This window comes from Chiloscyllium plagiosum, chromosome 19 (genome assembly GCF_004010195.1).
Source record: "Chiloscyllium plagiosum isolate BGI_BamShark_2017 chromosome 19, ASM401019v2, whole genome shotgun sequence".
NCBI classification, from domain to species: Eukaryota; Metazoa; Chordata; class Chondrichthyes; order Orectolobiformes; family Hemiscylliidae; genus Chiloscyllium; species Chiloscyllium plagiosum.
This window is the reverse complement of record NC_057728.1, coordinates 25896015-25917104: the sequence shown is the minus strand read 5'-3', so window position 1 is coordinate 25917104 and position 21090 is coordinate 25896015. Positions and strand designations below refer to the sequence as shown.

The 21090-nt window shown below is 39.1% G+C and overlaps 1 protein-coding gene across 1 annotated transcript; it reads right to left on the bottom strand.

Annotated features, from left to right (window-relative positions):
• Positions 1 to 3605: 3605 nt before the first annotated feature.
• On the bottom strand, positions 3606 to 20732 carry adck2 (aarF domain containing kinase 2). The gene is made up of 8 exons (XM_043709389.1): positions 19248 to 20732; positions 14805 to 14951; positions 13132 to 13260; positions 8640 to 8735; positions 5665 to 5916; positions 4646 to 4774; positions 4252 to 4305; positions 3606 to 4151 (listed from the first exon to the last, which is right to left on the bottom strand). Exons 1-8 carry the CDS (start codon positions 20172 to 20174, stop codon positions 4014 to 4016), a joined length of 1872 nt encoding a protein of 623 aa, XP_043565324.1. The 5' UTR covers positions 20175 to 20732; the 3' UTR covers positions 3606 to 4013.
• Between the last annotated feature and the right edge of the window lie 358 nt (positions 20733 to 21090).

The following is a 21090-nucleotide window of genomic DNA, read 5'->3' as shown; positions in this document are numbered from 1 at the left end:
GAGCCGAAAAATTCATCATTGTTTAAAAATATTATGACTGCAGACCTCAGTGAAGTTAATGAAACCATGTTTATACGTTTCAGTGTAGGACACATAGATATTAAGGCCATTAACTTTATTTTCAGTTCAGTTCAGAAAATCAGGGATTGAGTTCAGAAGCAAGGTCTTCAGTTCAGTACAGACGACAACAAAGCTGAGTTCAGAACTTCATTTTAGTTCCTCTCCCAGTAAGAGTTATTCCTGTTCAGTTCAGGAAACCAGCCACCCCGGCAGAAATTTCTAGTTTATGCAGCTTCCAGGTCAGGAGAGTTTGAACTGAAAGCTGCATGTCCTTGGAACCTAGAACATTTAGGCTTACAGATTTGTGAAGAGTTTCAGACAGTAGACTCAGAAAGAAATCATCAAACGGTCTCCCCAGTGCATTTTGAAGAAGCTAGAAAGAAGTCAGTGAAGCAGAAACAGAAACAGTTGAGATGTGGGTGTAATTTCTCTGGGCTTGACACTCTAATGGGTGATATTGTGAAACATGTTGAAACTTTGCTGTGATGTTTTAATATCGTTCTAACTCTAGTGTGTATGTATTTGCAGCTTCGTTTACTTGTTTTTCCTTTAGTGTAATAAACTTACGTTCAATTATTTTAAAAAGGATCTGCAGTCTTGTGTGGATATGTTTCAGTCATTCACCACTAGGTTAATGAACAAAAATATCAAACCTATGATCTAATAAGCCAGTGTTCATTCTGAAATCTTATTTTGTATAGTATTGCCATCAGCTAGGATCGTCACACTAACCACCAATCTTGTTTTATGACAGTGGCCTTTTTCAAGATAAAACTTTCAAAGCAACATTATAACTGCTGCTTCCTGGAGTTGATATTTGAGTAGTAGCATGCATGGGAGTTAGACTGTCTAAAAACTCTGAAGATATAGATCTTCCATGTCCATAAAATCAGTGCTAATGTATTGTTTTAGTTCACCTGACAGCTTTCCTAAAATGTATTCATTCAAATCTAGTGAATCTTGCTTTTTAGCAGAATAAAGAGTTGTTGAAAGATGGCATTATGCAACTGATGCCGTTATCTACCACACTAACCAAATTTGTCATTTCTTCCACTCCTAATCCATGCCTCACAGAAACAATATGGAGACAGAGGTTCAGGAAGGACAAAACGAAATAAGAATTTTTTTTCATAAATGAGATCAGAGAAATGGATGGTCAACTCAGATGGAATTTAAAATCAAAAATGATGAATCACTCAATACAAACATCAAAGCACAAAAAAAGGACAGAGATCTTGGAGAAAAGTTCACAAGGTGGGTTTTGGGTTCTGATAAGGAATGAGAATTTTGAAGAAGGTGAAAGGTGTGGAACAAAGTGAAGTATTCAGAACAGGACAAGCCAGAGTAGTGGGAGAGATCAAAGTGTCATTAAAAGACTTTTTGTCATTTACATAAATGATTTGGATGCGAGCATAAGAGGTATAGTTAGTAAGTTTGCAGATGACACCAAAATTGAGGTGTAGTGGACAGCGAAGAAAGTTACCTCAGATTACAACAGGATCTTGATCAGATGGGTCAATGGGCTGAGAAGTGGTAGATGGAGTTTAATTCAGGTAAATGTGAGGTACTGCATTTTGGGAAAGCAAATCTTAGCAGGACTTATACACTTAATGGTAAGGTCCTAGGGAGTGTTGCTGAACAAAGAGACCTTGGATGCAGGTTCATTGCTCCATGAAAGTGGAGTTGCAGGTAGATAGGATAGTGAAGAAGGCGTTTGGTATGCTCTCTTTTATTGGTCAGAGTATTGAGTACAGGATATTGGTTAGGCCACTGTTGGAATATTGCATGCATTTCTGGTTTCCTTCCTATCGGAAAGATGTTGTGAAACTTGACAGGGTTCAGAAATGATTTACCAGGGTTAGAGGATTTGAGCTAGAGGGAGAGGTTTAACAGGCTAGGGCTGTTTTCCCTGGAATGTCAGAGGCTGAGGGGGTGACCTTATAGAGGTTTACAAAATTATGAGGGGCATGGATAGGATAAATAGACAAAGTCTTTTCCCTGGGGTCGGGGAATCCAAAACTAGAGGGCACAGGTTTAGGGTGAGAGGGGAAAGATATAAAAGGGACCCAAGGGGCAACCTTTTCACGCAGAGGGTGGTAAGTGTATGGAATGAGCTGCCAGGGGAAGTGGTGGAGTCTGGTACAATTGCAACATTCAAGAGGCATTTGGTTGGGTATATGAATATGGTTTAGAGGGATATGAGCCGGGTGCTGGCAGGGGGGACTAGGTTGGGTTGGGATATCTGGTCGGCCTGGACAGGTTGGACCGAACGGCCTGTTTCCATGCTATACATCTCTATGACTCTATGTGCCATATGACCACCAATCAAAAGGCAAGTGAAAATATTCAGTCAGGAGTAATCCATTTCCACCCATCAGCCAAGTTTCACCTAAATTCAAAATGTTCATATAATCATCCACAATAGCTGCTGTAGTAAACAAGGCCCTGTTTTTGATAGAGTGGGCATTTGATAAGAAAATGTAAAGGGTCTGATTGTACATCAGCTATCATCAACCATGGAGGCAATGATAGGTGAAGTGTGATGACAGGAAGCTAAGCATCCAAGTTACACATGAAATGGAAAGATTGGAACGCAAGGATATTTGGTGTTGTAGTTGGTGATGAGCCAGTGCTGGGGGTATAATTGGGCCCTCTGGAGGATGGAGAGGCAAAGAGAAGATCATTGTGCATTTAGCTAAGAATTAGAGCAAAAAAGCAGAGAAACACTAATCAGCTAAGGAAATTCAGGGGAAAAAAAGCTCGAGGAGAAATGAAGACTGGAATGGCTAGGTGACCAAAAAAACCCCAATAAAACAGTTTTCTACCCTGTGGATTGTAAATGATTTGAAAAGGTTTTGTGTTGCAGTCATGACTTTATAATTTGTTTTGCTGCATACACACAAATACTTGTGCAAATCTCAAAACAAATTATGATACAAATATTTCAACTCCATCAAAATGAAGGGTGAGTTATTCCTGATGTCTTAGGCAATCTGTATTGCTCAAATCAGTATCACAAATGGGGCAGCACGGTGGTTAGCACTGCTGCCTCACAGCGCCAGAGACCCGGGTTCAATTCCCACCTCAGGCGACTGACTGTGTGGAGTTTGCACATTCTCCCCGTGTCTGTGTGGGTTTCCTCCGGGTGCTCCGGTTTCCTCCCACAGTCCAAAGATGTGCAGGTTAGGTGAATTGGCCATACTAAATTGCCCGTAGTGTTCGGTAAGGGGTAAATATAGGGGTATGGGTGGGTTTCGCTTCGGCGGGTCGGTGTGGACTTGTTGGGCCGAAGGGCCTGTTTCCACATTGTAACCTAATCTAAAAAAAAAGTATGGATTATCAGGTCATTGCTGTTCATGGGAGTTTCATGTGTGCAAACTGGCTGCTGCTCTTCCTACATTACAGTAGTAACTGTACTTCAACAGTAGTTCTTTGGCTAAAGTCATGAAAGATGCTATACATTTGTAAGCACTATTTCTTTCTCTCTTTAAAAAAACACGAGGCATACTACAGTTAAAATTAGAGACATAAGAAATGGTTGAGTTTTAGCATTTTATTAGGTTGTTGTATAAATCTCTGCAGCATGGTACACACTGTACCAACTTCTTAACACCCCCCCCCCCACTCCCTGATTCAAATCACCACGATTGAAAGCTACATTTGTTCAGTTTGTTGGTGCAGTATAATAAAATCAATATATCCAAGAAGTCTATTTGTACACACACATAATCTTGCATTTTCATTTTGTTTACACTGTCACAAGGGCTCAACAGTCTGATTATACACAAATAACTCCACAAATGGATTTTTATTGGACTTGGCATCATCCTGTAGTTAAATCTCTACTCTTGCATTGGTCAAAGTTGAATAGGTGCAGATCTCTGGTAAAGGTGCTCTCTCTCCTTTCATGTGTAAGGGTGGTCATAATGCAATGCCACAGTTCGAGAACATCATTACAAATTTTGGGTGTTCTTCAGTAGCGCAGGTCTGGCCACTTCCAGAAAGTCCAGCTTGGGATCCAGAGAATGACTGAGGCTCTCCAAGACCATGAAGGCAAAAATGATGGAGACCAGGTTACTTTCCACCTTGACCTGGAGTTGAGGGAAGAAGTGCAAACAAAGATGCAGTCACATTTTAATTGATCAAAAACATGGATTTCCACATGTCATCAAACTCAGAGTTTCACTTTACCTTGTGTGCAAACAGTGTCTCCAAAACCTGAGACAGTAAACCTGCAACATGGAGCTGAGAAAATAAGAGGGGAAAAAAACATTTAAAATTGATCAGCCAACAAATAAACATCTTTCCTTCTTCCTCATCAACTGGTACCATCAGCCCACTTTCCATTCTATCTGACAGCAATCTAGGTGATTAAAATAAACCACACAACTGTAGTATTTCATGGAGTCACTTCACCTGGGGACAAATATGTAGAAATCACCATTATGACGACAAATACATTAACTGGATATTTCTATTAAACCTTTGAATATCTTTACAATGAACATTTCCTGCATGACAATGCTGAATTATATCAGTATTATTATAATGCGGCCTTAACTAAGGAATGTCAATGTGCTAATACCTCTCCCAGAGAATCTGTCTTCTTCCTGGCTTCACTGAAGAGATTTTTTATTTCAGATTTAAAAAGTTGTATGTCCGGACATTCATTGGTTCTAGACCGAGTCAGGAGTAATTCTGCAACTTGTTCTCCCTGAAAATAAAACAGCGTGCAGTATTACACAATATGAAGCCAAAATCCAGGTAAATTTAGTACACCTATCTTTGTTGACATGCAATTTGACCACCTACGCCCAACACACTGCTTCTCTGGATAAAAACTCAAATTAAGAATGAGGAAAGCAGAAATATAGCTTTAAAAATGAATAGGAAACTAACCTGGATGCAACGACCTAAAGAGGAAAGCTTAATGAATACAAGGTACTGAACAGTCACCATGGTTACTAAGTACAAAATCAAATACACAATTCAACTGTTAAATACTTAGTGGTAGAATTAATTAAATGACTTTGATATCACTACTAAACCCCATCAGCAAGTATCAATAAAATTGATCAAAATCAGTTAATCTCAGCAAGAAGCAGCTTTTAACTTTGTCTGGACCAAGAAAGGGCCATGAGGCCCACAGAGCCACTCAGTGAAGAATACCTTAATCCTTAAAGGAATGCACTCTCATAAGCAAATGATAAATGAATTTATGCCTTCCTGTTAACTAATGCTCTATGTCACCAATATCACATGTAGGGTAGGGTTGGAATGTACAGCTTCTAATTTTGGCAGAGCATGATATCCAATATATTTACTCAGGATGTGTCTCATGATTTGATATCCAAATATTACAATTTTATGTTAAATGTTTGCAGGAGGAAACTGAAAATTCTACATTAAAGTGGATTGAAGTAATAATTTTTTTGTCATATGTAAAAAGCAAACTTGAAATTCTCAAGTTAGATCAAAAGTAAAGTAAAATAAAAACACACGATTACGAGAGTTGATTGACCTACATTTTGCAGCACTTCCCTTATCTGGTCTTTTGGGGATGGAATGGTACATACAGAGGAAGAAGAATTCACATACTCTTACCTGCCCTTCAATTAAAGCAGTGAAGACAGCCTTGAAATTATGCACGTCAGATGGATGGAGTTCAGTAACAATGCCAGTATCTAGAAGAATAAGCTTTAATGGGCATTGGGAATGATGCACATTAACAATTAGCGTATCACATAAGTCTACAATCGTCGTCTTGTCATCATTTTGTAAATCAAATTGATTAGCCCCCTGGATGAAAATATTTCTCGAGTGAAGGTCTCCATGAATAAAGTTATCCACAAACACCTATGGAGAAAAATAATATTTCAACAGGGAACACTGTCACAATAACACAGAAAACTAAACGTCTTTTTCAGAATCATTAATTTGCTGTACTTGAAAAAGTACAGCACCTGATGTAGATCATTCAAAGATGTAGTTCACCATTCTCCTCCTGCATCTCTTCCCCAATTCCATTTTCGCTGAACTCCTCCTATTCATCACATCCCCTCCTTTTCTTCCTCTCATAAATCACTTTATTCACCACCTGATAAAGAGGCAGCACCTCAAAACCTAGTGCTTCCAAATAAACCTGTTGGACTATAACCCGGTGTTGTGTGATTTTTAACTTTTTACTTGAAAAAGACTGTTATCACAATTTGAGTCAAAACAATGTTCCTTCTATCAGTTGGCTCTCTCTTCCTTGAGACTGTGTTTATTTATGACCCAACACTAGGGAAGCACTTCTGGCACATGTTAGTGCCAGTCACTGATTAAAGTAACAGGTGCTTCGAAATGTTTTCTGTCACTTTGAAAGTAATTATAATTGTCTTCTTAATAACAAAACCAGTAATGGAAAAAATGCAGCTACGTCAAAGAGCAACCCTTTTCGAGTCTAGTCAAATAGTCAATACAAGCTCAACTCAAGCAGTCAATACAAGATACCTAGGAATGACAGTCTTTCTACAGCAACCAATTAGTCTTCTGAACTGGGGAGTTTCAGCATTGGTAAAAATCAATAAAATAAATTTTTTTAAAAAATATTGATTGCAGGGCTTGTAACAATGATTCTCAGATTAGGAGACCAATTATCTGCCAATAAACTTGCCAATTTGTGTAGGAACTAAGTTGCAGTGTTAAACGTCCTTTTTGCATCATTAAACTGTTTGACAGCAAAGTGACATGGATCCACCAACTTGTATGCACAGAGGCAGCAGTGAGGGCTGAGAACAAACACAACTGTTCTTGATGCCTTTACTTCCACAGGACCACTTATTGCACTATACTTCCTTTAAGACCCGAGATCATATCCTTCCCTGGTTTCTGTTCTCTCATTGACACTAACAGCAAATTTGCATCAGTTTTTCTTTATGATCACATAGCAACTTCTCTGAGCCTTAGCTGCTTCACTCTACTCATTACTTCTTTTCCCTGTGACTCTGCATCAATGCCCCATTGTTTCCTATGCTTTTCATAATCTCATACACTTTCTCTGTTTGTCTTGCCCCAAACAGCTTCTTCCCCTCCACCAATCCCCAGGTTTGCTTACCTGCCCTGCTCTCACCCTATCTCCTCACTCATCCATACCCTTTATCAACCCATTCCCCAACTTGGCTCATCATTCTCCTCCTGCATCTCTTCCCCAATTTCATTTTCTCTGAACCCCTCCTATTAATCACATTCCCTCCTTTTCTTCCGCTCATAATCCCTTTTATTCACACCTTATCACCTAACTATCCAACAATCACTCATTCAATAGGTCTGTGAGCGGCCTTGAATTCCCATGTCCAGTGCCACTGGAGATTGACTATTTGTTATTTTAAAATTGGACATTGTTATTCCTAAAACACCATAAGCACCCAACTTGATATCAACACCCTGTGGCTCACCATAAGCAACACAATAAGAGACATTATTAGAATGTATTAAACTGCTGAGTCTGTTTGATTTGTGTTTCTCTTAACTATGACACTTGGTACGGTGTCTACAATCAATTACATAGAAGTCTGCAGTTTATCTCAATCACTAGTGTGGTGGTGGTAATGCCTGCTGTGCTTTCTTCTGATTGTACTGTAACCTTTGATATACAAGAATACAAGAGTAGATGAGTCATTGAAGCAAGAGGGAAGGGAAGAATCGGTACAGAGTAAGGAAGGCAAAAACAGAGTATGGTCTAAGGGAAAGGATGGGAAGCAATGAGGGTGATGTGGAATAACAAATGAAGGACATTATATGTTACTTTGCTTCCACTGCATCCTACACCTGTTGTACATTAAAGAAATGTTCAGTTTACTCCGATTAATTTTGAGCAATACAAAAATTTTATATTAAGCACACAAACACATTAATTAATAAAAAGGTGTTGCATTCTCCCAACATGTTACGCAGTGAGTCAAACAGACCACAAAAAAAAAATCCAGTTTAACTTCAGGCCTGTTCTGGTGGAAATGATTCAGTTGGTCTTACAGTTCCCGAGCTAGGGACAAAAAGGAAAATCAATTGAGGTGTTTCTTAAAAGAAAACACTTGTATGTTAACGGACAAGCGCTGATTTTGTGATGCCACTGTTAAACAACCTGGCAACACTCAATTAAAACAAAGATCTGCAGATGCTGGAGATCTGAAATGAAAACAGAAATTTCTGGAGAAACTCAGCAGGTCTGGCAGCATCTGTGGAGAGAAAACAGAGTTACTTTTTGAGTTTGGTGACTCTTCATTAGAAGAGTGGTAATACGCAATGCCCAGTTACAGATACAAAAAGGAGGGTAATTACTTATCGCAGCGTGAGTCAGTAACGTTAAGTCAGGTAAAGTGTTGTGCTTGGAAAATGCTTAATGGGTTATTATTATTGGGACACAGGTGCAGCTCTCTGTACAGTCTGTTTTCACATATGCAAGTGTAATTGTCTGGTCCAATTAATCAGTACTTCTCATATTCTCCCTTTACATACTGTTGAACAACATACTAAATATTTTGTGGACCCTGTCCTCACATCATTTTCAGAACCTGTGACCATTTGCCCTGAGTTACCATCTTCAGCAGCATCTCCACCCCAACTCTTGCCAACTTCTGTTTCAATACGCAAGGTACATCCTTTGCCAAGTACATTGAGATGGGTTCATTCTCCTAAACACAAAGAACACAGAAAAGTTAGACTCTCACTGTCCCTTGTGATGGTATAAAGTAGCATTTAATTAAATGTTGAGTGTTCTGAATTCCCTGTCCAGACTCTAAAATATCAGTTTATTCATCAAACAGTTGTTTTGTATGCGATATTGAGCCAGTGCTATTACTGCTGCATAAAACTTACACATTCCCAGTGTAAATAAAGGATGATGTGAAATATAAAATAAGATTCTGTAGTAACCATGCGCTGAGGGGACAGAGAATGATGGTGGAGGGGTGCTTTTTGAACTGGAGGTCTTTCACCAGCAGTTTTCCATAGGAATCAGTTCTGGGTTCTCTTTTGTTTGTCATTTATATAAATGATTTGCATAAGAATATATAAGAGGCATGGTTAGTATGTTTGTGGATGACACCAAAATTGGTGGCATAGTAAACAGTGAAGAAGGTTTTCTAAGATAACAAAGGGATCTTGATGAAAGAGGTCAATGGGCTGAAAAACAGCAGATGGAGTTTAATCTGGATAAATGCGAGGCATTTCATTTTCGTACAACAAACATGGGTAGGACTTATACAATTAATGGTAGGGTCTTGGGTAGTGTTGTAGAACAGAGGGACTTAAGGGTGCAGATATATAATTCTTTGAAGTGTGTCACATATAGACAGGGTGGTTAAAAACACGTTTGGCACACTCACCTTATTGCTCAGTCATTTGAGTATAGGAGGTGGGAAGTCATGTTGAGGTTGTACAGGACATTAGTGAAGCCTCTTCTGGAACACTGTGTCCAGTTCTGGTCACCCAGTTATAGAAAGTATATTACTAAGTTGGAGAGGGTTCAGAAGAGAGTTACCAGGATGTTGCTGGGTATGGAAGATTTCAGTTATAAAGAAAGACTGGATAGGCTGGACTTTTTCACTGGAGTGCAGGAAGTTCAGAAGTGACCTGATAGAAGTTTATAAATTAATGAGAGATATAGATAGAGTTAATGGTAGTTGTCTTTTCCCTAGGATGGAGGATTTCAAGACGAGGAGTCACATTTTTAAGGTGAGAGGAGAGAGATTTTAAAAAAGACAGGAGAGGCAAATTTTTTCAGAACATGTTTTGCGTGTGAAATGAATTTCCTAAGGAAGTGATGAATGTGGTACAATTACATTTAAAAGACATTTGGATAGCTACATGAATAGAAAAGGTTTAGAGGGATATAGACCAAGAGCAGGCAGTTGGGGCTAGTTTAGTTTGGGATTATGTTTGACATGGACTGGTTGGACCTAAGGGTCCGTTTCTGTGCTGTATGACTATGACTCTAAAGCACACATCTGTCTTAGAACGTAGAGGAGAAATGCTCCCTACAAACTTACCGTACAGCTACCTATACATTCTCCAACGCACAAGATGACAGGACTGCAAGAACTAGAAAACGTTATTGACCTCAGTTGGTTTATCCTTTTTTTTGGAGAGACATTGCCCATCTTTGTCTTTCTGGGCAGCATAAGCTCCCTCTTTCCAAAGAGAAACTGCTGCTCAGAATAATTTTCCAATCAGTCATGAAAAGCCAATAGGCCTGCCAGAATGATACTTTAAAAATTATTTTTTAAAAAGAATCATAATATATTGGGGTAAATGTTAACCTTACTGTACCGTGGCAATCTGAGAGCACCCCACCCTCACGTTCATTACAAGCAGCTTGAAACTTAATTCGATTGAAACCAATGGAATGATAATTAAGGTGGGGTGGGGTCACAAAGTGCTCCATTACAACAAGCTCTCCTCTCCTCATTGTTTGATCACGCAGCATTGCCCTTTGATGTGAAGGGCATTGCTTGTCACTGGCCACTTGGGTGTTTCTTTGCTTCCAGGTGGTGGAAATTGAATAAAACTTTGTGCACCTTGTGTCTTTCACTGTGTCTCACACCTGCGCACACACACACACACACACACACACACACACACACACACACACACAACATGGGTGCTGGGGAAAAAATAAGCACTACCGCAGTTAAGCAGTATTGTGGGAAAAGAAAAAAAGAAATAGGAAAAGAAAAAGCTCTCCTCTCCTCCAGATTACCTTCCACGCTGTGAACACGATGTAAGTTTACCATACACGACACTTCCAGAACTACACTGTGTTCAAAGAGTTTTTCGATATTTCCTTAACCCATTCTAAATACCAGCTCATACTACTTCTACTGTCTCAGGTGTACTTTTTCTAAGCATTTGACAATATTTATTTTAATTGCTCCAGTTTCTTACAGGCCTGTATGTTCATGAATACAAATACATTCAACTTCATATTACTCAGTTGTCTAGGAATAATAGGTCCATTCTAAAGGTTGTTGAGAGATAATTATTTGGAAGCTCTGTTTTGCAGTTAAACTCATGTATCTTATTTCTGAGGCAAAGATTAGTACGTGCTAGGATTTGTAGTTAATGCATTCTGAAGAAGAGAAAAATTTTAAGGACCACCACTTCTAGGACCTCTTAAGTTTCACCTGTGTTATGGCCTGGTAATAAAACTGAATTTCAGTCTATTGGGAAACTGAGGCCATTTCAATCTTATCTTACCAACCTCTGTTAATTAATATGTTTTTGTGTAAAATTACAGCAGATTAAATGATGTCACTTAAATTTGATATGCTTGCAATATTAAGAATTCTCAGGAAAGACTAGAATTTTTGAACAAACACGCCTGTATGCACTTTAATCACATTCCTAACCAGATGTTTTAAAAATTCAATTTATCTAGCATGTTACCATTTCATGTAATTTCCAAGTTCTTCCATGCAAGTAATCTTTTTTTGGGCTATTATATTAGGTGTCATTTCACACATGATCAGCTGCTAACTACTAGTGTTCCAAGGAGAAATCATTTTTACAACCATCAGCTTCCTTCAAGAGCTTTATTAGCTTTGATGTTCTACTGTAGTCTTTCAATTGTCATTTAATTGACATAACTTCATTCTTTTGAACTGCAATAGATTCGAGACTGGGTGAACAAATTGCAAAGAATATTCCTGCAGTATGTGTCAATAAACGGCTAGTGATGTAATTGTCATATGTTCATTTATCCATTTACATTCGACATTAGATGCAAAATCAAAAGTAGGCCATTCAACCCATCCAGTCTGATCTGCCATTCAATGAAATTTTGGCTGATTTGATAAATCTCAATTCCACTTTCCTATCTTTTCTCCATATCCCTTGAGTTACTTAATGATTAAAAATCTGCACATCTCAGCCTTGAATATACTATGATTTGAAGGAGCCGGTGTTGGACTGGGGTGGACAAAGTTAAAGATCACCAACACCAGGTTATAGTCCAACAGGTTTATTTGGAATCACTAGTCTTCGAAGCGCTGCTTCTTCATCAGGTGGTTATGGAGCAGAATCATAAGACACAGACTTTTTAGCAACAGGATTGCAGCGCCATGGAATGTAATATTAAAAGCTAGATTTGTTTAATATTACATTCCATGGCATTCAATCCTGTTGCTATAAAGTCTGTGTCTTATGTTCTGCTCCATAACCACCTGAAGAAGCAGTGCTTTGAAAGTTTGTGATTCCAAATAAACCCGTTGGACTTTAACCTGGTGTTGAGTGATTTTTAACTTTGAATGTACTAAATGGCCTAGCCTTGAAAGCCCACTGCAGTCAAGAATTCCACAGATTTGGAATCCTCTGGAGGAAACAAAGATCTTCTCATCTTTGACATAAATGTGTGACACCTTATTCTGATATAATGCCCTCTGGTCCTAGAATTTCCAATAAGGGGAAACAATCTTTCCACACTTAGCCTGTCAAGTTTCCGAATAACCTTACAGATTTCGGGAAAAAACCTCTCATTCATCTATATTACAATGAGTAAAGGCACAATCTAATCAACTTCTCCTCATAGACAGTCCCTCTATATCTGGTATCCGTCTATCTGGTTTGCCACTAATCCCAATACATCTTCCCTTAAATAAGGGGGACAAAACTGTTCACTCTATTCCAGCTGTGATCTGACTAGAATGGAATTAAGTCAAAATTCATCTTTTCTCCTGCAGTTAAATTCTCATATCTATTGCTTTTATGTTTCACTGTTGTGGTGTCTCCATAGTCTTACCAGACCATAGAGGCTTCTCTTATTAAAGAGAAGCGACTGGTGGTGATTTAATCTGAGGGCCACCAGACCTCAGGCGAGTGAAGAGATTGAGGAGGAGAGTCCTTCATGGTAACCTCAAACTGGTGATGGGAATTGAACCCCACACTGTTAGCATCACACTGCTCTGCAATACGACAATCCAACCAACTGAGCTAAACCAATTCCCATGTTTTACAATGGCAATCAAATTAAAATCCTGTTTCACCCTGTTCCAACAACAAATTTCAGCAACAACTTGTAGTTTAAAAAAATACCTCAAATGTTTCAACCAGAATTGTTCTTGTGACAAACGGCCTAAGAGGTATTGGAAACTTGACTGATTCCATATTCTGAAAATTCTCTCGGAACTTCTCCATATTCTTTGCTTCATGGCGCAAGTCAATCTGTCGGGTAATGCCAGGAAACAGTGTTTAGTTTAGATAAATGCTGTCTGAGTTGAACTATAGAAGGAAGTAATTTCTCACTAACTAACCCAAAAACTTATAAAAAAAAAAATCACAAGATAGTTTTTAACCTGAGACAAATCATTAAGATTAAAAAGAGAAAATTTTAAATTCCATTAAAGAAAATTACAGGAAGAAATATTATTATTAGATTTTTTTTATTATTAGATTCCCTATAGTGTGGAAACAGGCCTTTCGGCCCAACCAGTCCACACCAACCCTCTGAAGAGTAACCCACCTCTGACTAACACTGTGGGCAATTTAAAATGGCAAATTCACCTGAACTGCACATCTCTGGACTGTGGGAGGAGACCAGAGCAGCCAGAGGAAACTCACATAGACACGGGGAGAATGTGCTAACTCCACACAGAATTGAACCTGGGACCCTGGAGCTGTGAGGCAGCAGTGCTAACCACTGAGCCATCATGCTGGGAAAGCAAGCACTAATTCTACACTGTTAATTCGAGGTTTTGTTCTCCATTTGTACTTATTCTATAGTATTGCTACAAAATTAGTCAGAGTTTACAATGATTAACATCAAATGTAGCCAATCTCACATAACTACAGCATTTACAAAACAGCAGGCAAAACAGCTAATCGCAGTTCCAGTTAAGTTCTTTAAGTGCTTAAAATTAAGTGATTGACTGTCAACCCATGAGTAGGTCTCTCTGAGAGAAAATACTTTACAGTTAACTGTATGATTAAAATAAGCATTTTCTTCTGAATTATTTCTGCTTTTGTGAAGTAGGTCTTATGGTTACACTTGTTTTCAGTTGGAACAGGAATGCAGGATGATGAGTCCAATGGAGTTCACTAAATGTTTGCTGATCTGATTGATCACTGCTAGTTACTTGCCAGCCTAGAATTGATATTTATTATTATCGGATAATTTGAGATTGCTAAGCAGTTGAAAAATGTAAACTTTATCATTGCTCAGTTCACTGCTGCTGAATCATTCATCATTTTAATAAGTTGACACAGTCATGTTTATTGCTGGAACAGCACAGCAGGTCAGGCAGCATCCAGGGAACAGGAGATTCGACGCTTCCTGAGGAAGGGCCTGTGCCCGAAGCGTCGAATCTCCTGTTCCCTGGATGCTGCCTGACCTGCTGTGCTGTTCCAGCAATAAAGTTTCAACTTTGATCTCCAGCATCTGCAGACCTCACTTTCGCCTCACAGTCATGTTTAGTCAATGATGTATACAATTATTTCACTTTAGTTTCAGAAGTACTAATTTACACAGGCTGACGTAACACCGACTATTAGCCATTTTAGTCGTAAGAACTTTAAAAAATATAATATGACGTCGGTATTTCTTTTACTAAGAAGATTTCTGAAAAGTACTTGAATTGCAAATAAGATGGAAAAGAACATCCATCTCCTCCAATTAACACACTCTCCTGCCTCCTCCCTCACAAAGCCACCTGTCCAATCTTTCAGAAAGGCCATGGTCAAAAGCAGACTTAGTTAATTTGTGTCCTCACCAGTCGTTTCATGACCTCTTCAAATTCTCCTATTACTTCAGTCAACCTCAGCCACTTCAGACCCGGCAGGAGATTGAGAACCCAGCTTGTTGCTTTCATCAGCATCAGATCCATATTGACTCGATGGGTTATCCCAGGATGCATCACCTACAAACAGAAATAGTAGATGTGAACCTTTGCAAACTGTCTTACTCTGCAGTCTCATATTATAAAATCCAAATGGGACGAAATGAATATCATCTCTTTCTGTTAATTGTAAATTATCGCCAGAAAACAGTTTGGAGAACTTAGCCATGGTTGCAGAAATGCCTAAAATGTAATATTAATTGACACAGACATACAGGCAGACTCAAAGATGGCCTTGTATGAAATGAAAAGGTCATGCTGGTTTGCTTTATTGACACTGGTGATTAGGGCACATTGATCCTACAAACAGGAGGACAAGTGCGCAGCATGCTGACTTAATCTGAGACCTGCTTGTGAAATAAGTGAGGAGTATAACAAGTTGAGCAGTTGAAAAATGCTGCTGAAGCTTTTTGTCTTGCACTCATCAGACAGAATCAGAAGAATACCATATCTGAAAGGGAACAATGATTTATATTGCATGAAGAGAGGTTCTGATTGATTAGCAGAGGCATTGTTAAGAAGAATCTATTGTAAAAAATTAAATGCTAAACTCTTGTTAAATTCAAATCAGGCAAGTTGTCACTAATTGGTCAAGACATTGCTTTGGGTAATACACCAGGAAACAACTATCTCCAAAGGTTTTGTTATAGCACCTTCCAGCATGCACACAAATGAACCTGACAGATAATTATAAAATTGGTTAGAACATAGAACAATACAGCGCAGAACAGGCCCTTTGGCCCTCCATGTTGCGTCGACTTGTGAACTATTCTCAGCTCGTTCCCCCTACACCATCCCATCATCATCCATGTGCTTAACATAATTGGGATTTTTTAGCCATTGATGTCCAATTGTAGAATTACCACCTCTAATGTTGGATACCAAATTCCAGCATTTAAAATACATTGGAACAGTGGTTAAATTCACCATGAAAGCACCCAAATACCTGGAGGGAAACAAAATCAATCATATGTTGACCAATTCCAGTAAATAAGCCAGAGTCTGTGAATTGTTATTTCTCCAAAGATCCTGTGTTTCTCATGCTCCTCCAATCACCAGTTCCCACTTTCTCACTCTTGCTGCTTCTCAAGAGACAGAATATATCATTGCAGGAGCAGTAAAGTAGGAAAATCTTGGTTTGGAGGAGCTGGTCTGACCAGACGCACAGCCTGCAGAAGACTTTGACAAGGTGACAGCACGCCCGGGTAACTGTCACTCACTCAACTTGAAGGAAGTACGTGCCCATTAGGCTGGCCCCAAATTTCACCACTGATTGAGGGTGACAGGTTCATTGGCTGAAACTCAGGCCTATCAGGGGCAGGGATGCTGAGCAAAAATATCAACCAGACTGGAGAGCTTATAAAGTTGCTGGCCAGCTCAGCATCATTCTTCCTAAAGTTACTTTAGCATTTTCTTTTGTTTTCACAAGCAAACATTGGTGAGCTTGAACATTGTACATTGAACATGGTCTATAATCACATTTACCTTCTATAATTATCTTCATGTCAGCAACGAACCTCCTTCATTCATGTTTCTTTGGAGTTGTAAATTAAAATTTGAAAATCTTAATCTTGACCTTTATTTTGCATTGCTTTCTGATGATTTTAAGTTATGCATGATCAAATATTAACTTAAAGTGTAAAGGAAAATAATTGTTTTGACATACTATGTAACATTCTGTGCAGGGTGTTCGAGTGTGGGGAGGTGAAGCAGAATGGCAGCTGAGTGAAAAGGAACATGTGTGTTGAGATATTCAATTTTTTAAAATTAACATCAATATCTTAAGTTAGAGATTCCAAGTTAAACAATTTTATATATACGAATACAATCTTTAATAACTTTCCTTTCTTGTTGATAGAAAAAAACACCTAAAACCACACATATAGAAGGCAATGTTACTTTGTGACTGCATTAACTAAAGGGTCTAAATCACTCTAAAGGAGTGTGGGAATGAACAAGGTGCAACTGAAAACTAACAGGTAGACCCCAAAAATGAAAAGTAGCCATGTTAAAAAATCACAAGCAGCCCTTGGAAATATATATTTAGACCACTGCTATGTTCTGAGTTTTGCAAGTATGGAATAGTTGAGTATCGTTAATGCTCTGCTTGTTGCAAACAAACAAATGGACATGCTATTTAATATAATCCATCAGTCGTTGGGACACTATGGCCCACATATCTGGTATCACACTGTCACTGAAACTTATATACAATGGATCCCCTCCCTGTACCCACAGAGGATAGATTCCAAGACCTACCACAGAAGCACGAAACAACGGATAGGAGCGAGCCCATTCATTTCAATGGTAAATTTACCTTCCCGACAGTCTCCTGGTCCCTTGTTCTGGAAGGTTCCCCATAATATAGTCGGGCTGCAGTAAACCATGGATAACTGAAACCATGGAAAATAATTCCGCTGATACAGGGGTTGCACTGTATTTACTTATTTGTGTAGTAGGCAAAAAAATAATATTTGGATTGATGGCAACTCCTGATTGTAAAGAATAACACTCCTGTTGAAACTATTTAGCAGCAGCCTGGAACATCAACTTTTCTTGGATAATCCAGAATATTCCATAATAATCAGAGATAGACAATAGTAAAATGGATGATATGCTCCATTAACACAATGCTGCCACCAAGTCAAAAAGATATTCTACCTACTACTGTTACAATATGGAGTAAACCCCTCTGCTAATTTAAACCAGACACACAGAAAAGCTCACCTCACCTCGTAATCTGTTAAATTTTGAGTGACAAAGAACTACCCCAAATATCACTATTTAAAGAAAAAAAATTAACAATTTTATTCTTTCAGTCCAAAAGAGAATATTAGACAATGACTATTTACAACTCCTTTCTCTTAAACCTATCTTTTGCCTCCCACTCTACAATACTGGTCTGATAAAAAAAACTCTAATTAAGATTTACAAAAAAAAAATCACATTTCAAAACCAGCCAGCTGTGTCTATTCTCCTTTGTAGATTTTCCTGGGTCATCTTTTCTTTGGTTTTTTTGCTGCGCAAATTTCTTACAGACAGGTACCTTTTAGAGAGCTATTCTTCTAGCAGTCTGTTGATGCTTAGCTGCTCTTTGCTGTTCTGGCCAACTGTTCAAAATACCTGATTTCATATACCCCCAAAACATCAGACCATCTCATTGGTTTGATGTCTTCAAAACATTAAAATTCAAACTCGATTGTATTTTGGTATCTTGGGGCATAATGTAAACTGATTTGCCGAATTTGAATTTGTTGAGTAACATAGCAACCCAGCTCCAGCTATTTGTTTCACAGCCAAATGTTACATTTTAAAATTGTTCAGCACACTCTGCTTTCAGTCAGTCCTTGCCAGCTTTCACTCTCTTTTAAAGGTACGGTACACCTATAACTTCATAACAATATACAATGTGGTATATGAATTTCAATGAATGTGATGCTAAGCAAATGGGCCATAGGTTCCAATGACCGCATCAAACCTTTTGGGCGTTAGCAACAGACAATATAATGACCATACTCAAACCCAACTTGTGTTTGTCTAAAACATTGGAATCAACGTATAAGTATACAACTGGATGGCATTTGGCAAACAATTCTGTTTGTACAAGGATTACAGTAACAACCAATTTAAGATTAACAGTTGGGCTTGCACTGTAGCTCACTTACACTTGCTAGAAGGTACACATACTTATTTGCAGAGTACTGTCCTTTGCAATTAAGAAGAACTGAGCAATTTCCAACTAAATAAAAGATTGGAGATAGCCATTCCCTCATGGCTTGACTAATCAACATTTACTTGCTTGGATTTAAACAAAAGCTTGGACGTTAAGTGTTCCCTGGTGCACTGTCTACGGCAATGTCTTTACCAATCATAGTTCATATGCCAACTCTCTTCTTATGCAGTATGAATTATCACTTCTTTTGAAGCCTGGCATTCTTACAAAGCTGATCTGATGAACACAAGTTGAAGAACTAGAATAATGTCTCCCTTTTCTCAGCAATACTCAGGGTTTGGATTACCAAGTGACCATTATGTCTAATTATCTTGATGCAGGCATTGTACACAAAAATGACAAAAGTTATTCTTTTCATGAACTATCTTCTACTCCATGGCAAAATGAAAACATAAATATCTAGCCTTAGAACTCTTTTCATTCGCACCAGCACCCTAATACAGCTGCACACATATATAAACACACCAATAATAACCTAACGTTCATATTTAATTTTTAAGCACTAAAAATGGCTTCTACAGGAAAAAAACTAAACTTGAAAGGTTATTTATAGCACATGTGTAGTCTTCTGTAAAATGTAATACCTTGATAGCCACTGGAATGAGTGTTATTGGTTCAGGGTGATGGTATATCTTTCTACCCTCCAGTTCTGGTATTCCAGCAGATTCCTCAGCAGTTTCAACCCCATTTTCTGGGTCATTATGGTCAACTTTCTTGGTCTGATCTTGAAAATCATTCTGTTTTTTACCAAATATGTAATGAAATATGCCTTGAAGCCCAAATACCTCCCAGGCTTCAAAGTGGTCCTCTTTTTCAAAACTTTCAACAAGTTTCTGAAATTCAGAGTTATTAATGTTCCTTGGATCAGTGTAAGCTCTGTAGACTTGAGCAATGCAGCCCGATCTGATGGGTTTCTTATTTTCAAACTGAAATATATTACTCCAGCCCTCTCCAAAGGCCCTTTTCATACTATATTCTGTGTAGTGCCACGGATGTGGTACACCATGGACATGAAGTCTGGAGAGCTTATCACAGAACTCTGCTGAGAAGAGATCCCTCCTGGTGCTGAGCCACTGACCAAGTTTAATGTAAGTAGGACCTGCAGCTTCAATGGATCTCAAAAGCAAATTACACCAGAAAGTACCAAAACTGGAAGATGCAAGACAAACTGGATACAGCAGCAACAAAGGTCCAAACCTCAACAGCAGAATCACAGCTCGAACAGCCACTTGAACAGTTAAACGAAGCTTCCAGAATAGATCTTTCAAAAATGAGTGTTTAGCTTTTGAATTTGGCCAATGTAACACTTTTGCTTCCATAGTGACCGCCTTTTGGGAATTTGCAACTGATGATGCTCCCAGACCTAGATAAGCAAGAGTAAGTTTGGGAAAATACTTCAATCTGAAAGACGCTTTCAAAGCAGGTCTGCCTGATATCAGGACAGTGATGTTCGACATAGGTTTGAACATCACTGAACGTATCCTGCAACTGAAGGAAAATGCAGCCATCATAGTGAAGGGATACAGAAACCAGACAGGATTTACTGATGTTGAACCTGGGAAAGCCAGGCTAATTTCTACCCTTATCTTCCATGTGGTCCAATGCAGACCTGCAAAAATATTGCTCTGTCTTGCAGTTCAGTTATAAACAGCAAACTGCAGTCTCAATCTCACAGCAGCCAGTCTCTATCTCACAGCAGCCAGTCTCTTCATTGCCAAGGGAGAATGCAGCAGATTCACGCGATGATGAACGCCTCAGTGAGCTCTCTCCAGCATTAACGAAGCACAGGTAATGAATGATTCTCCGAGGCTGCTGTCTTACCAGCACCTTGTCTCTTATAGTGTGCAATTCTCTCCTCTTTCTTTTCCTGATCCTTCCACACTGTCATTCCATATCAGGGACTCCCTCCTGCCTGGACCTGGAGACCCCCCCAGCGTTAATACACCTGAACCGAGCCGATCCGAGCCGAGCCGACCAGATCCTCTCTCTCGGCGACAATGAACAAAAACAACCCTCCTCCCGGAGACCAGGGCACTGCGCACGCGCACCCGGCCGGCTCTCCACCATCTCTCCTTCTATTGGTGCCACGGGGTACAATCCCCTTCCATCCTCCTATTGGTCATTGTCCGTTTAACCCGCCTCTCCCCCCTGCTATTGGACAGTCATCAGGCCGATCCCATTCTATTGGTCAATTTCTTCAGGTCCCTGCCCCCTCCGCCCTCGTATTGGTCTGTCTCCTGACACCCCGCCCCTACGCTTCTGTCTCTGTGGTGTGGAGGAGCCAGTGTTGGACTGGGCTGGACCAAGTTCAAAATCACACAACACCAGGTTATAGTCCAACAAGTTTATTTGGAAGTCCAAGGTTTGGGAGCACTGCTCCTTCATCAAGGTAGCTAATGGGACAGGATTATAGGACACAGAATTTAT